The 17,355-nt window shown below is 45.0% G+C and overlaps 1 protein-coding gene across 2 annotated transcripts in view; it reads right to left on the bottom strand.

Moving 5' to 3' along the window:
* PDZRN3 (PDZ domain containing ring finger 3) overlaps positions 1-16,911 on the bottom strand; it is a 225,070-nt gene extending 208,159 nt beyond the window's left edge. The window contains exons 1-3 of one of the 2 annotated variants that reach the window (XM_075005353.1): positions 16,086-16,911; positions 7,311-7,397; positions 5,844-5,951 (exon numbers count right to left, since the gene is read on the bottom strand). In XM_075005353.1, coding sequence (XP_074861454.1) covers positions 5,844-5,951; positions 7,311-7,397; positions 16,086-16,802 — 912 coding nt within the window. In that variant the 5' untranslated portion in view covers positions 16,803-16,911. Of the gene's footprint in view, positions 1-5,545; positions 5,635-5,843; positions 5,952-7,310; positions 7,398-16,085 lie in introns of those variants that run through there. The other variant, XM_075005354.1, reaches the window with a different exon arrangement.
* Between the last annotated feature and the right edge of the window lie 444 nt (positions 16,912-17,355).

Below are 17,355 nucleotides of genomic sequence, written 5' to 3'. Positions count from 1 at the left end.
TCTGGCAAACTCCCTCCTGCTGCACCAATCAGGTCAAGGGTGTCGGATTGGAGGGGTTCAACCTATACGTAACGTGAGCAAAGCTGGTGAAATTGAGCCTCAAACAAACAAAAAAATTATTAGAATCATGAATGAAGATAACTTCAGAAAATTACCTCATAGCTATGCCAATGGCTATTGCTTTGCTAAGTCTATATTTTCCACTGTCTATGCACAGTTTTCTATAAATTAAACAGTTTCATGACTTAACTGTTGGACTTTAGATGAGACCATCTTGGGTGTTTGGATTGCATGAAGTGCATACTAAGGTGACAAACATACTTCAGATGCCTAGAATTTCCTCCTCTCCCCATTTGTATTCGGCATATGCAATATTTATGAAACGTAGCTTCCACAGAAAGTGTGTCTTAGCTTTGCAGCCTCAAGTATTTGTTTATATTGAACACACCGAGAACACAGAGATGATAAAGCAGAGGGACCATTTTGCTGTATGAAGAGGGAGCAACATATGTACTTTGGAAACTCCATGCTACATTTTGATTAAAGGTGTGCACATGCTTAAGGGCCCATGAATTAGTAATTTGTGCATACTGTCAGCACAGCTGATACGCTGTTCCCAGATGGGTGACTGATGAAATCTAGGTAGGTGGTAAATACAATGAATAGCCATGCTTCCTCCATTCTGGGTCTCTAATTCAAAAATGTGGACATGACCACAGAACAAATGGCTGGGTGGTGGTTTTATAGTCTACCCTGTTGAAGGGTGACACACAGATGCAGCACCCTAGGAGCAGACCAGAGCGGGAACTATGACTCAAAGTCTCCTGCTCTTCCTTTGCTCTAAGTTGGAATTTAGTTGCGTCACCATTTCTGTGGAGCAGCTTGCTCCCCTTTAGGCAGCTAAACAGCTGTTCCAGCACAAAACTGTGGGCGTGGGGTGATCAGGGCTCCTTTCCTGAGCCATTATTCATAGCAGCGAGTATCAGGAAAACAGCTCTCCTCACCGCAGCTGGAGTTGCAATCTGAGGGGGTTCACGCAGGGGAGGACTGGGGTCCTTATTCCCTGTGCACCAAGGGCAGGGATAATCTATTCTGTATGGATTCTGCAAAGCACCACAGACATCAAAGGCCAGATTCAGATATCTTTACTTCCCTCAAGTATCGCCTAGCTCCTGAAGTAGGGGTCAGACAGAAGTCGGTAATACTATTTGTGAGATACCTTTATTTGGCTTGTAGTACTGTATCAGAATTTGGGTTCACACCAGTAACTCATCCCACCTAAAAACCAGAATAAGTCAGGTGAAACAAGAGCTACTGAGGGAGACAGAGAGCAAGTTAACAGAGAAAGAACAAGGACGACTTCAGGGTTCCATTTTCAGCAGGCTGCACATATTTAAATTCTGCATTGCTTTGCTATCTGTGTGTCGGGAGCCATGGAACACTGGTAACACAAGGTGCTCGGAATGTGTCCTCCAGAGAACAAAACCAGAACCTCCTGAAATGTATCTGGTATGTTATTAGTACCATATAAAGTAAAAACCGCAATGACGTGTCACCTCAGAAGAAGTCATTGGCAGCTCCCTAGGCACTACACAACAACTCTGAAAGAGGCAGTCAGGAGCTTTCCCACCACCCCTTCACTAGCCTTAGCACAGGGAAGGGCTGGGACGGGAGGCAAGTGGAGTTTGGGGAGGCGGTGTGTGATGAGGGCAGGGGAATCCAAACAGCACTGCTACCCCAAGACAGGCTGATGAACTCTGCCTAAATTACATCAGGTACAAAAGAGCAGCCCAGGATCAGGAAGGCCCAAATGTAGGTTAGATCCACCCACTGTGCTCTGAGTTCAGTGCTGTGCCTCTTCAAGACAAAGAACAGAAGCTCATCCCATAAGTCTGTTCTACTTCTCTGCTCTATCCAGGTCTTCTGCCACCATATCTGAGCTCTTATTCTAGCCTCTGCTAGCCCTGCCAGACAATAAACACTCAAGCTCTGTCTGCACTTAACACACTACAGCATAGACACTCACTGTACTGACAGGCTGGGTTCTCCTTTCTCTGTATTGAATCCCCATCCCTGAGAGGTGATAAGTCGATCTATAGAAGAATTCTTCTGGGGGCCTCATGTGGTCTAAACCAAGGGTCAGATCTAGGGTTGCCAAGTTTCCAATTTTTGAAATAATTATCCTGGTGGCTTGGTCAGTACCAATGACCAGGCCATTAAAAGTGCAGTCCATGGCTCAGCAGGGCTAAGATACGGTCAGCGGGGAGCCTACCTCCACACCATTCCCAAAATCAGCTCCATGTCCCCCCTCTGGTTTCTATGCACAAGGACAACCAGGGGGCTCTGCACATTGCCACCACCCTAAGTGACTGCTCTGCAGCTCCTATTGGCTGGGAACCATTGCCAATGGAAGCTGTGGGGGTGGCGTTTACAAATGGGGCAGCATGGAGAGCCACCTGGTAGCTCCTCCATGCAGAAGCTAGAAGGGGAATATGCCGCTGCTTCTGAGAGATGCACGAGGCAAGCACTGACTGGAGCCTGCACCCGAGCCTACCCTCCAGCCCCGATTCTCTTTTCAACCTCCAAACGCTTTGATCCTAGCCCAGTGCACCCTCCTGCACCCCAGCCCCAGCCCCAACTGAAGCCCTCTCCCCTCATGGGGTGCTTACCCTCCAAGCCCCTCTGTCCCAGCCTAGAGCACCCATCCCAAATCTCTCAACCAGCCCAGAGACTCTACCCCCAGCCAGAGACTTTCACATCCCAAACACCACCTCAGCCCAGGGCCTCCCACTGCACCATCAACTCCTATTTTCTGCTCCTACCCCAGAACCCACACCCTGCAGCCAGAGCCCTCACCCTCTCCTGTATCCCAGTGAAAATGAGCAACTGAGCAGGGGGAGCAACAGGGGGCACAATCAAGTGAGCAAGAGTGAGGCTTCACAAGAGAGGCAGGATAAAGGTGTTGGGATTTGTATGAGTAGAAAACTGGCAGTCCTACTTAGGTCATTCTGACTATGTCACTTAGGCTACGTCTACACGAGTCCCAAACTTCGAAATGGCCATTTCGAAGTTTACTAATGAAGCGCTGAAATGCATATTCAGCGCTTCATTAGCATGCGGGCGGCTGCGGTGCTTCGAAATTGACGCGGCTTGCCGCGCGGCTCGTCCAGACGGGGCTTCTTTTCAAAAGGAGCCCGCCTACTTCGAAGTCCCCTTATTCCCATGGCGCTTCATTAGTAAGCTTCGAAATGGCCATTTGCGTGGCCATTTCAAAGTTTGGGGCTCGTGTAGACACAGCCTTAGAGAAATAAAGTTGGACTGACCCTACTTCGTAGGCCTGGTCTATACCATAAACAAAAGAGAAGTGTCCTTAACTTGGCTTAGCTAACCCCTACCTGCTAACACAAGTTAAAACAGCCGTGAACATATTGAGTTAGCAGCTCAAGTTCAAACCAATAGGAAAGCCTGGAGTGGAGGGGAGGGAGGCTGAAATGAATTAAAAACTGTGTTGCTGTGTCTCCACTTTATTTTAACCCAGATTAACTAACCCGAGTTAGGAACACACTTTTTTCCCCATATAGATATAACATCAGAACTGGGTGTGGAGAAGCAAGAAGGATGAGGAGCAGAACTAGTTGCTTGAAAGGAAAAACAGATACGGCAACATTCATGCCAGCAAAGGGCACACAATGGCTGTATTCCTCTGCCCTTCCTGAGACAATGCTGTACAATGAATGAGGAAAGTGTTCTGTAAAAAAACCAGTATGTGATCGTATAATTAAATATGATAATACACATACACAAAGAGGCTCAATTAATGTTGCATGAGCCACAATAATGTCATTTCTTGACTTTTCAGTATTTGATTTTGCAACCTTAATGCTCGTTAAATGCAGTGTGTGTAAATCATAGAATTCTAGGGCTGGAAGGGACCTCAGGAGGTCATCTAGTTCAGTCCCTGCCTAAAGCAGGATCATCCTCAACTAAACCATCCCAGCCGTGACTGTAAAACCTCTAGCGATGGAGGTTCTACCACCTCTCTTGGTAATGCATTCCAGTGCTTCACCACCCTACTAGTGGGATAGTTTTTCCTAATATCCAACTTACATCTCTCCCGCTGTAAATTTGCTCAAGATTCCTAAATAGCCCCCTCAAGGGCTGAACTCACAACCCTTGGTTTAGCAGGCCACTGGTCAAACCACTGAGGTATCCCTCCCCCTACTGTACGTAGTAAGACCTCAGAGTCAAACACTTTGGGAGTGGAGGTTGGTGTAACTAACATACTCCACATTCTAAATAAAATAGTTTTTCCTTTTGAATGTGTAAGCTTGAAACTTTATTATGAAAAATGCCGCTTTTAGCCACCTTAATTTAAATTAAACAAGCACAGAAATATTTTCCGCACCTTGCCAAATCTTCTTTTTTAAACTCTCCCTTCCTTATAGTATTTTACATTTAACGCAGTACTATACTGTATAGAATTTGCCTCTCTCCCCAACATTCGGCTGCCTGTTTGTACACTTCTGGTTCTAAATGAGGTGTCTGGTTGACTCGTCATTTTGTAACTTTACTGTTCTAACTCTGAGGTTCCACTGTATCTAAATAGGGAATTAAAATGTCATATTATTAAAAATCCTAATTTGACTGAAATTTTAGCAGTATAGCATGATTTACAGAGAGCATCTATAGGGCAAGATTTTATACAGAGCCCTTCTCAGAGTTTCATAGATGCTTTGTGGTTATATTACATTATAAGTATAACTTAAATCAGGGTTAGCACTTCTAAACCACTCCAAAGCCAAGTTATCATCTTTTAGTAGTCATGCTACCATGATTCTATTCTTCGCCCTCATATGTAGAATATTAATTAATATTTTATACCTACTCAGTTGTGAATGCAGTTTACCATAACATTGAAGAAGATAGCAAATACACATTGTACTTTGCCAACAGAAAATCCTTAACAGCTGTTTATTGCTCATTTGGAAAACATAAGAGCAATGGAATTCCATTACTTACAGAAACTGGCTGTTCCATGATATCCTTGGCAACTAAAGCTGTACTTATCTTTTTGAACAATGGATTCTCAAACTTTCCCCCTCTTATGAAAATCAAAAGACAGTAAGGGTACATTTTTAACTATAAATGGCCAAATCTTATTCTCTGTACACTGCTTTCTGTTTCATGAAATCTAACCCTGCTATCCTCCCCCACTTTCAAAAAAAATCACTCACTGCAACTTATGAAAAACATTTCAAGCAACTGCCTCTTTAACAGAAAGGATATTTTAGTGAGGTCAAGACTTCAGGAAAATGAGAAACAATTCAGACTGCAGTCTGAACAACATTAGGAGTCCAGAATAACATTTAAAAATTATTTAGGCAAGCCTCTAACCATCTGTACCAAAATTCTGTAACAAAAACTTTTGCGCTTGGTCTGTTCAAAGCATTTTGCTACCCCTACGAAATGCCTTAGAAACCAAGCTAAATAAAGTTACAGTTTATACAACAGATATTTCACATATGGTTTTAACTAAATAACTTACAAGTCTCCACCAGCTTTAAAAAGAAATAACTGCAGCATACCAAATAGATGCTAGCTCCTCAGAAAGCCTGGACATGTACATACCAGCCATAATCTGGTTTCTATATTTAGCTAAGAGCTCTACGTAAAGCCAGAAGGGTCAGCATTGACTCTAGTCAAGGATATTTCAGCAAATATCTTTTCTAGACAACATTCACCACAGTACATCTCTGCCAATCCCACAACACACATTCTATCTTGCAGAACACATGAGATGGAACCCGGCCTATTAAAAGAGACCAGACAACGTGTTCCCGTACCTCAATAATCCTGTCGTGAATCTGCAGCCCTCCTTCTTTGGCAGCAGGCCCAGTGTCAATTATTTTCGATATAAAAATTCCTTCACTAGATGAGCCATCCTGATTGTCCTTTAGGGACAAAAAGAAAAACATAACGTTGTACCTTACATCAGCTCTAGTTTGTCTCACGCAGAAACTTAGCAAGGAACAGCACATGAGTGATAAAATGCTCAGCGTCAAGCTAATGTAATTAGTTTCTATGGGCTAGATCCTGAAGTGCTGAGTACCTACAACTTCCATTTAAAAATGCAACCACAAATAAGCACCTATACAGGAAGCCTACCAGACTTGCTGAGCCTCTGGGCAAGGTGGAGTGCTCCTGGAAGGGGCAGGGCATTGAGCAGAAGCAGAACAGGTGGCAGCCACCCTCTATGCAGCCCAGAGTGACCCATGATCCCTCCACAGGCTGTCCTCGGAAGTGCCCAGAATGTGCTGCACAGGACTCTGGCAGCGAGTTAAAAGGCCTGGGGCTCTGGCCACTGTTGCAGTAGCAGCAGTGGTCGGAGTCTTGGGTGCTTTTGAATAGCCAGGCTCCAGGAGAGCTGGCTGCGCTGTGCTTGCCTCTATGTATTATCTTACTTTACCCTAACAAGCTATTCTTTATGTTCCAGTAGGCCTTCACAATGAGCTCCCCTATCTACTAACAGCATAGCGCGATGATGCAGAAGTGTAGTTAAAATCTGTTAGTTTCAGAGGCCTGAGAGGGAAAATATTAATGTGAATCTGCCAAGAACAAGCCCAAATTTCTGTCACATTCCTGAGACGCTGATCAATCAAAATTCAGCTGTCTCCTTTCTGAACTAACAGGACAAGTTAAAAATCTACCACCTGACCTAATTCACATCACAAGATGTTGGCTCCAGCTGCTCAACATCAAGTGAAAACATGCTAATAAGCATTCCTGTAAGAAGTTCAGTCCTGAACATGTGCAATGGCAAAACTTCCACTGAAATCGAGGAGTTCAGAACTGAGTGGACTGTGGGTTTTTTAAATTAGTCTTTCAACAGTACAGTGGGCTGGCTAGTGTCTGATGGAAGGAATGCTAAATTTCCAAAGCCCCCATGGCAGATGCAATTTGGAACAGGATTTTAAAGGACCCAATCCTGTCAGCACTGACACTACTTACTGACAGGGGTGTGGCCTACAGGAATGGGCCTTATGTGCTCCAGCACTGTCTACCCAATCCAGAAGTGACAGCACATCCACATCTTAAAAGTGTAACTAGCTGCAATCATAGATGACAAACAGTGATATGGGGACCCAGGAGTGTGTAATGAGCTAAGACACTCCGTACCAGTTTGAATATAAGGCAAATGTTCATTGAAACCATCTCCCATGGAGCCAAATGTGTAGTCAGTTGCATTTCTTCCTCCCAGCACTAAACTGCATGCTCTCCCGAACAGGAAAGTCAAACACATTTTAACATACCACACATGGCCGTCCACCAATAATATTAAATCCAAGAGAGCCAGAGTCACGGTGAAGGACGAGAGTCAGTGCTTTAGTCTCTTCACCCTAGGGAAAAAACAGATAAAAAGCATTTAAACCATGGGCATATAGGCAGATGCCTAAATGAGTCATGCTTTCATCTAAATATTTAGTTTGCTCATGACTTCCAGGGGAAGCTGTTTATGGTCAGATTTGCAAGGGTGCTCAACACCCACTACTCCCATTCTTCCCACATTCCATCTATTCTGTAGCACTCACCAGGAATTGCTGAATGCGGAGCTCTTCTGAAAATCCAGAAGCTAAGATGTACGCATGGCTTTATTTTGCAAGCTGGAACAAAGAGAACGCTTTGCTGTGTCATGTGGCTTAGTTCACCACCACAGTCTAATGCAATAAAAAAAATGTCCATATGCTGTATAGCAGTTACAGCCATCTGATGTGATAATATTTGATGTGTGGCATGGAAAAATCTTCAGTCATCTACAGTTTAATACCTGTCCTCTCTGATTCTTTTGCGATTGGTCCCAGGGATGGCTTTTGTATGTTCCCCTCTTTGTGTTGCTGGTTACATTCTGTTGTCAAGACCCACCAAGTGAGCCACAGCAACAGCAGATACAAGCGTTATGATACAGCAATTCTCTTGCAAATTTTAGCAGACAAAACTGAGAAAAAGCACCAGGCTCCTGTTGTTCAAAGTGAGCTTACAGAGAACAATTCCACTGAGATGCTGATTCGCTGGATTGTATCTTAAAAGACTTGACAGTGACAATAGTAGAAAACCTCCTTCACTGAGAATTCCCCCAACTCCCAAAAATAGAAATCCCCATGTAGCAGTGTTCTGATCAGATTACTAGGAATAACATATTCTATGCATAGTGTGTAGTACAGAACAGGTGAAGGAAATACTCTATATAAATATTATCTCTTGTCCTATCCTGGGTCCCAAGGTTGCGCCCAAACATCGGAATGTCATTGGCTTATATAAGCAACATCCTGGAGAAGTCGAAGCACTGTGATACATGTTAGGTGTGTCATATTACATGGAAGGCAATATTAAATTCCGACACTGTTCATGATGATCCATTTCAGTCTCAGTCAAGTAGAAGCTAATAATAGCAGCTTAGGGTTGGGGGCACCCCTACTTTTGTATATTAAGGATCACAGTGATAAGACTGAAGATATTCCAAGTGATATGGCGTGTATCTAAATCTAGGTTAAGTTCTCATAAGAACGTACACTTTGCTATCTGCAGATTTCGTGCGTTAAGTAAAAAGGTACAAACAGAAGAATTTCAAGAAGTCTGGTTTTCATAACCAATTAATGACCTAAATTACAACACATATGTAGTTTGTGCATTTCTTTCCCCATAACAATATGAAGTGGGCAATCAAATACTCTAAATGTCAAAGCAATCCAATATTGCTGAACTACTCACAGAAAACACAGACGGGACCACATTTTCTGCTACTGTAACCTGGCAAAGCTCCACTGACTCAGGTGTTTTCTTCTTGCTTTGGTGTTTTCCTCCAGCTGCTCAACAACACCCGTTTAGTGGAGCTGCTTCCACATACACCAGCTGAGAATGCGGCCTATAATGTTCCTCAGTTGCATGTGTTCATTTTCCTTCCTGCAGATCACATAAATAGATTGAAACTGATCCCAGGAGGTACTCAGCAGCCACAGCTCCCATTGATTTCAAGTGGATTTGCACATATTCAGCACCAGAGTCAGGTTTGCAGGGAGGAATGAAATACCCGATGTTTTCCCAGAAATCTTCAAACCCAGTCATCAGGTAGTATTTCAAGGAGAAAGCTTTGAGTTCTGAGAGACCACTTTTAAGTTCAACATGCCAGTGTCATAAGAACAGTTTACGTCTCCTATTATACTGCTTTATGATGGCAAATCAACTAGATCTAGACCTGTGAAAGAGGAAGGCAAAAGAGGTAATTGCCCCAGGCCTGGCCTTTTAGCTACTTTGGCAGGAGTGGCAGCTGGAGCTCCAGGCCCCTTTGAAGTATTGCAGCGGCACTTCTCCGGCTGTGCGTGTGCATGGAGAGGGTTTGGGGGGAATCAGTGCCACTGCCTGCGTGATGCTGAAAGTTGATTGCTCCTGGCCCTGCCCTTTCCTTTTAATCCCACCCCTTTGAGCGCACAGAGCCAGGCCCCTGTCCCACCTTGCCCCAGAGCCCACAGTGGCTGTCGGCACCACTGCCTAGTTCACTTAAGTAACAATGCCCATGCTGCTCTCAAAATGGTTGCTGTAATTAAAACTGAGTCAAGTATGTCCACTAAAATTCCTGAGTTGGAGTGGATTTTATACTTTAATATGCAGAGGAAAACACATCCACTATTGTTGTCCCCCTCCAGCCATTTCTACAATTAGAGGTAAGCACATAGGGGAATTTTGGAGCACGCAGGAAAAAAAAAAAATGGTAAAATTTTTTTCCAAACTTTTTCATGAAAAATATCCTTGGCAATTTTTAAAGAACTACAATCAACTCTCATCTGAATCTCTCCTGCTTCATCTGACATCACTTACAAGATCTGCCCTCCCTGTTGTCACTCAAGGCTGCTCTGTGCATGTTGTCAATGCTGTGCCTCATAATTCTTCCTTCTCAGTAGCGTTTGACAGAGGCAGTCTTGCAGCACGCCCCTTTAGTGTTTTCCTCCAGCTGCCCAACAGCACTCCTTCCATACCACGTTCTCCGCTTCATTCTTAAAATATGTTCCAAATATTTGTCTTCTTTTGCATATCACTTTGGAGATAAGGGGTTGTTGAACTCTTGACTAGTTCTAATGGCTTTGCATATATTGTCCACCCTTTTTGCTGCACAGTATTACAGTAAAGAATTGCATATGCCATTGCAAAGTGATTTTTCTGCTACATGGGCTAAAATATCTAGGCACAAGAGAACTTCCAATGCATTGCTTTTATATTTTGTTACTTTTGCAGATTTCTCTCTCAGTATTGGGGAGGGAGGACTTTAAACATCTTATGCACATTAATGAAGCCACAAAAAGAATGATCCACTTAGGCCTTGGCGACTTTCTCTTTTTCCCTTAAATGTCTTATGTTCCAATGAACCAATCATTGTATGATGAAATGACTGGAGATGTAATGGCCAGCATCCTAGCTCCACCCACATCATCTGGTTCTGCAGCATATACTGGCATGCTGTATTCCCACAGCTGAATAAAGCTCTTAAACAATTCTGGAAGTTACCATACTCTTCTTCCCTGTCATCTGACTATTATGGAGCTAACGATTAACCTCCTGTGTTTTATTCTATAAACCAGAAGCTTCCTCCTTTCTTTCATGATACAGTATCTTAGAAGATATTTCTTACTAACCAGAGAAACTCTATTACTCTTTATAGAAGAATACAGGAGAACAGAACTGTGCTAAGAGACATAGTTTAAGGGTGAATCTATGATTACAGGCCAATCAGCCATGACATGGTTGATCTTCTGTGGATTGATTTTCCCACGTATGTTAAGATGCAGCAAAAATCAACTTCTCTGGGCTTGGCCATCGACTCTGGTACTCCACACTACCACATGAAGTAAGGGACACCGGCATGAGCCCAAAGAACCCCAGTCTGTACAGGGGCAGAAAGTCAATCTTGATATGTCGATTCTAGCTACACTAACGCTGTAGCTAGAAGTGTGTATCTGGGATTGACTTTCTGCCCTTGCATAGACCAGCTCTAAGAATGTGTCTATAATTACAGGGAGGGGAGTCAACACACCATGATCGATCTTCCAAGGATGGATTTTGCTGCATGTGTAAAGATGCAGCAAAATCACTCTCTCTAGGCTCAGCTGTCGACCCTGGTACTCCATACTGATGCATAGAGTAAGAGACTTCAGCAGAAGCCCAAAGATCCCCGATCTAGACCAAGGAAGAAAGTCGATCCTGATATGTCAATTCTAGCTATGCTAATGGTGTGGCTAGAATTGCGTATCTGCGATCAACTTTGATCCCTAGCGTAGACTAGGCCTGAGAAACAATCTGCGTTTACAGAACCTCAGAGTTTTGAATATCTCCGGAATAGAGATTGTTCATAACTCTCAAATGTTTGTAAGTCTGAAAAAAAGTTGTGGTTTTTACAGAAGTTTAAAACTGAACTCTGATTTAATACAGTTTTGAAACTTTACTGTGTAGCAGAAAAATAGTGCTTTCCCTTGATTTTCAGTAGTTTCCATTTAACACAGTACTGTACTGTATTTGTTATGTGGTCTTTTTTTCCCTCTGTTGGTTCCTGAGGTTATGTCTATACTAGACTAAGAAAGTCAACCACAGAGATGCAATCCTAGCTACGCCAATTACATAGCTAAAACAGGCGTATCTGTGCTCGACTAACTCCTCTATCTATACATGGGAGGTTTGGCAGGAGAGTTTCTCCCTTCAGCCTCCCTTACTCACTGCATCTTGCAAGGACTACCGGGGTTGACTGTGACACCTGACAGGTCGATTTCCTGAGTTCGTACTTCCTTCCTTCTGTGCCATGCCAACTGGTGTAGGCTATCATGGCTCTCTACCCCGTCTATTCTGAGTGCTTTCTAGCATTTTTACTAGTGTTCATACCAGATGCATGAAATCAAATTCCGGAAGACTGACCCTAAGCAGGACGATCTTCCACGGTAGTGCAGATGTAGCCTGTGTGTGTACTTCAGATTGCAAATGCGGAGTGTGGTTGGCTGGTCAGTTTGTAATCTGGTGTTCAGTACTCTAAGGTTCAACTGTAGTTTGCAGCATTTTGGTTGCTGAAGAAAGAGAGACTTCAGGAGAGACTCTGCACAGAAGGGAGTTCTGGGGCCTAGAACCCAGCCTCCAAAACACCTTGTTAATTCATCCTTGATCATTTCTTCCCAATGATTTCAACATAAACCACGTGCATACATGCAAGGGCAGAATATGACCAACTTTATCAATGGGTTTGAATAATGATATGTTTCCACGAAGATCAAGCACAATTTAAATAGCCTGAGGTTTTTCTTTTAGATGTATTCAGACTTTGACGTATTCAGAATGACTTTATTAATCAAATGAAATATTCATTTTGGATGAAACACATCATCAGTTCCCCTTTAAACACACGACAACCCTCCCCTCTCACCACCTCATACCTTATTGCCTTCCTCTTCATATTCAAGGCGCACATCTTTGACCTTGTTTTTTGTAATAAACAAACACAGCAGACAAGAAATATATAAATACTTATTTATAAAAAAACCCACAACCCTCACATTTTCCTCGAGGAGAAGAAATAGGAGGAAGAATGCACGCAAGTCATGCAACTGAATGCACTTCTAGAAAGTACTCAAAGATTCTGTACATCAAATGGTATAAGAACCTGAATAAAATGTCTGCTTAACAAGGCTTTACGTAGATCTCTCTGCTGGGCCTATATGTAGGATGGGGAACAGAATTCCATTTTCCTCAGTGGATGGATGGCCCACAGCCACATTACTTACTACACAAGTTGTTGTGCTACTAAATTCTACATAGTCTCAGGCCATGTCTACAAAGCCACTCAGGGTCGATCTTCTGGGGTTTGATTTTGCGCATCTAGCTGTGACACGCAAAATCAGCCTGTCAGGGGTCAGCAGTCAACACCTGTACTCCTCGCATATCACAAGGAGTAAGGGAAGCTGACAAAAGAAACTTTCCCGCCAAAGTTCTTCAGTAAGGACAGCTAACATCCAGCTAAAATCATGGGGGACCACAGATGTTGCCAGATGAGAGAGGTTCAACCTGTACGTGTCCCTAGCAAGGTGTTTATAGCCTTCACCCTGGGCTGAACATACGCTGGCATCCGTGTCTGAATAAATAATCCAGGGCTTTAAAAAAAAAAAAAAACTGGAAGCAAACCACACCTCAAATTGGAGCAACATCTCTTGCTGTAGATGACCTTGTCAACATGATCTTTAAAAAAAAATCTCTAATGCACAAAAATACCTGTTTCCTGATTGTACTTGTTTTGGATCTGGGCAGACTCAAATTGTTAACTTTGGAAAGTTGCCCAAAATGCTGTGAAAGACATGTAATTGACTGACCGCTAGACCACAAGTTTGTGGTGATACAACACCTTTTGGCTTTCTGCATATTACACAAAGCTCCAGAAAACAGCATAACAGCCTTTTTGTAGCAGGACTGAAAATGAATCCAGTCATGTTGGTCAGCTGTATTCAGAGATCTGATTAAGAGTATGGCTGGAAATTACATACTATAGACATTGTCATCTTCTTGTAATGGCATATTTCATAAAACTGAATTTCACAGCACTTTACAGAGCTAAATAATGCAACAGCAAACTGATCAGCTGATTGAGAGAAATTAAGAAATCCACATAATGGAGCAAAGATGTGATATTTGGATCAGATTTAAGATAAAGGTGATAAGGTAGAGAGATACAAAGAGGCAATTCCAGATGGTGAGAGCTGTAGAGAAGGACTTCACATCAATTACAGAGCAAGAAGGGGGACCAAATAAGCAGAGGGGGTGGGGAAGGGTGCAGAATGAGAGAAACAAGGGTTGAGAGGTGAACAGAACTAGGAGTTAGGGGTTCAAGTGGGATTTTACATTCCAAGGAATGCTCTAAAAACAGCAGTTTTGACCGGACTTGAATTCGAAAACTGATTGTGGAGTCTGTGATTTCTTTTATTAGTTTAATTTAGTTATTAGCCAGCACTATCTTCTGATACCATTTCTAGATCTTAAAAAAACATTTCCCTCACTGAGAAGTTGTCAGGTTTTTTCATTTGACACCTACTGATTCTTTTTATTTCCCTTTCCAGTAATTTCTAATGAAGTATAAGATTATAAAAAACACTTTTTGGTTTGTTTAGTTTGATGATGCTGATGTGCACACAGCAAAGATGTCACAGCAGCTCCCTGAAGAGAGCTTAAGAAGTTTGCTGCTGCATCTGTGGATGTGGTAAATTGGGAAAAGTCTGAGACGTGTTTCAGGGCTTTTATCAGGAAGTTAATAGGTTTCTTGGTGCTCCCCTCACACAGAGGACTTGTTCTGATTAATGGTTTAGGGTCACTGAAACCCTGTGCTACATAGCTCTGCTTCCTGAAGAACCTGCTTTTGGTCCTCTTGATTTCATAAAGCAGGCCATTCCAGATAGTTGAAAGTCAAGTTGTGAAGTCTAGTGTTTGAAAACCCTATTATAATTAGTTCAGAAAAAGAGAAGCTGAAAGCAGATGGCCCGGACATACAGTGAAACTCCACACCATTTGGCTTCACAACATGGAAAGCTCACTGAGAGTGGCTACCAATTTTGCAGGGTTTATTTTGATGTGCATCTGCATTGTGTAAAGGATAATCCTAGTGACCTCATACTAGGGAAAGCCATATTATGGAAGTCATTCTACACGATGTAAGGTTATGAAATGCTGGACCTGGAGAGAACTAGGTCACCAAGAGTCTTCTGAAAGTGATTCTGTTTAGTGTTACACCCAGTAAATTGACTTCTGGTGATTTAATAGCATTGTAACTCCTGAAAATCCCATTAGTGATATTTACAGGGCTGTTTGGGAAGGGGAGTGAGAAAAGATATTGTGACCTGGATACTTGACCATTATTGCAGTATCTATCTTCAGCCCAGATACTACAGGGATGGGCTCATTAGAAACACACACTTAGAAACAGACTGTGGCAATTAAAGACCAGAACTCAACGTCATGTTTCAAATTACTTTTTTGTCACACTCACTTATCAGAGCAATTACTTCTTAATGACAAGCATAACATTCCTCACTCTCTCTACCACCCCCAAGTCAGTTTCGCAAAACACATCAAACAGCACTAGGAGTCACAAGCACAAGTAGCAGAGTTTTTCCCCAGCTTTCAGTGGAAAAGCATTACCTCCCAAAACCCTATCACAAGGCAACACAGAGACCATCAAAAACAACAAACTGGCTTAAAAAGAAACTGCAATATCCCAGAAATAAATTTCACTTAACATAATCCAAGACAAGAGCCTGGATTTTTTTTTTTTTGTTTAAAGTACTGGGACAAACACAGCAACTATACTTATGTTTCCCCCAGGATTTTGATAACTCCCTCTTTCTTCTCTATGGCTGGTCCTGTTTCTTCAGTTGGTGGTGAGCAGCTAAGCTGTAAATATTTGCCCTTCACCCAGACCTGCCAGCTGGCCAAGGACTACAGCTGACAGACAAGCGTGTGGGTGAGGAGGGGGAGGAAATGTGTCTCAAAGGAAAAAAAGAAATCCTGCTTACTTCCCAGCCTTTCCTAATGAGGAAAGAGAAAACTACTTTCAACAGGAGAAAAACCAAGCAGTCCTGTAGCACCTTAAAGGCTACCAGTTTTATTTATTAGGTGATGAACTTTTACCCACCAATGCTCTTTATCTAATAAACAACGTTGTGAGTCTTTCAGGTGCTACAGGACTGCTTGGTTTTCTTTTTGTTTGTTTTGGGAAACCACAGACTAACACAGCCACCCCTCTGGCACTACTTTCAACAGGGTGCCCCAGCCACATTCTTATCCCCTCCCTGCCCCAGCCCAAAAGTCTGGCACATGGGTGCTTGTTTCGAAGGGACTTTTCCCCACCGGGGTCTGCTCCCGAGCTGTGCCTCAACCACGTTCAACCAAGCTGCCCAGGTCTGGGCGCTGCTGGGGAGGGGTCCCCAGTCCCTGGGGGTGAAGGTGCGAGCTGGGGTACCGGGAGGAAAGAGGAGGCACAGCGGGGGTGGGGGGAGCACCCAAGGGCGCTGCCTCACCTTGCAGGGCGGCGCGGCGAGGCTGCGGCTGAGCGAGTCGAGGCGGGCGCTGTACTCGGTAAACTTCTTCTGATAGCGCAGGGCCGTCATCTGCAGCTCCAGCTGCACGGCCGAGAGCTGGGCCAGCAGCGATTTCTCCCGCTTGCCGGCCCGCAGCGCCTCCTTCTTCAGCTCCTTCTCCAGCCCGCCGACCTTGGCCTGCAGGCAGCTGTTGTGGCCCTTGAGGGCCTTCAAGCAGCAGTGGCCGCCGGCCTGCAGCTCGCGGTGGGTGAGCACCAAGCCGCAGCCCTGCTCGCAGATGCCCACGGGCCGGGCCTCGCAGCTCTCCCGCATGTGCGCGTCTACGTCGCGCAAGTTGAGCACCTCGCCGCAGCCCTTGTGGCGGCACTTGGCCGGCGAGTAGTCGCACATCTCGGCGTGCGCGCCCAGCTGCTGCAGCTTCACCACCTGGCCGCAGCCGCGGGCGTGGTGCTCGCACTTGATGTCCAGCTTCAGGATGAGGCTCTTGAGCGGCAGGACGTGGTTGAGCTCTTTGGCCGAGAGCCGCTGGCACTGCACGGGGCAGCGGCCCTGCTGCACCACCCAGGGCAGCACGCAGCCCGCGCAGAACACATGGCCGCAGGGGGTGGTCAGCGGGTCCTCCAGCACTTTGTGGCACAGGTTGCACTTGAAGTCGGGGTCCACCTCCCCGCTGAAGCGATCCAGCTCGAACCCCATCCTCCCGGCAGCCCGAGGAGCGGGGCGGGGAGGGCAGGGTCGCGAGCACGCTCGGAGCCGCTCGCCGGCGGCAGCAGCCCAGACTGGCTGGCTGCAGGCTGGCTGCGGGCTCGACTAATTGCCGGAGACTTCCTTGCACAGGCTTGGGAGGAAGCCTCTACCGCATTGACTCGAGTTAATGCGCACGTCCCCGCTCGGCCGGCCTCCCCCGCCTCGCACCTACCCCGGGCCGGCCTGCTGCGGGGGGCGTGGGCTCCAATTTGCAGCCAGGGGAGGGGGCAGCGGTCTGCGCGTTGCCCCCACAGCTCCCAGTCCCCGCGGGGAGGCAGAGGAGCAGCGGGGGTCCGAGGACAGGGTCCGCAGACAGAGGGGTGCTGCTGGGCAGGTGGTGTGGGGCTGAGGAGGGGGATTTGGCGAGAAAGGGGGCACCAGAATGGTGGGGTGTCGGTAGGGGCAGGGATGTGGAGGAGAAGAGAGGTGCTGGGGTGGATTTTGAGGAGAGGTTACTAGGACGATATAGGGGAGCTGGGGACACAGGGTGCCAGGAGAAGGG

The sequence above is a fragment of the Carettochelys insculpta genome, chromosome 11 (assembly GCF_033958435.1).
Source record: "Carettochelys insculpta isolate YL-2023 chromosome 11, ASM3395843v1, whole genome shotgun sequence".
NCBI classification, from domain to species: Eukaryota; Metazoa; Chordata; order Testudines; family Carettochelyidae; genus Carettochelys; species Carettochelys insculpta.
Note: the sequence above shows the minus strand (reverse complement) of the source record. Positions and strands in the feature narration are given on the sequence as shown.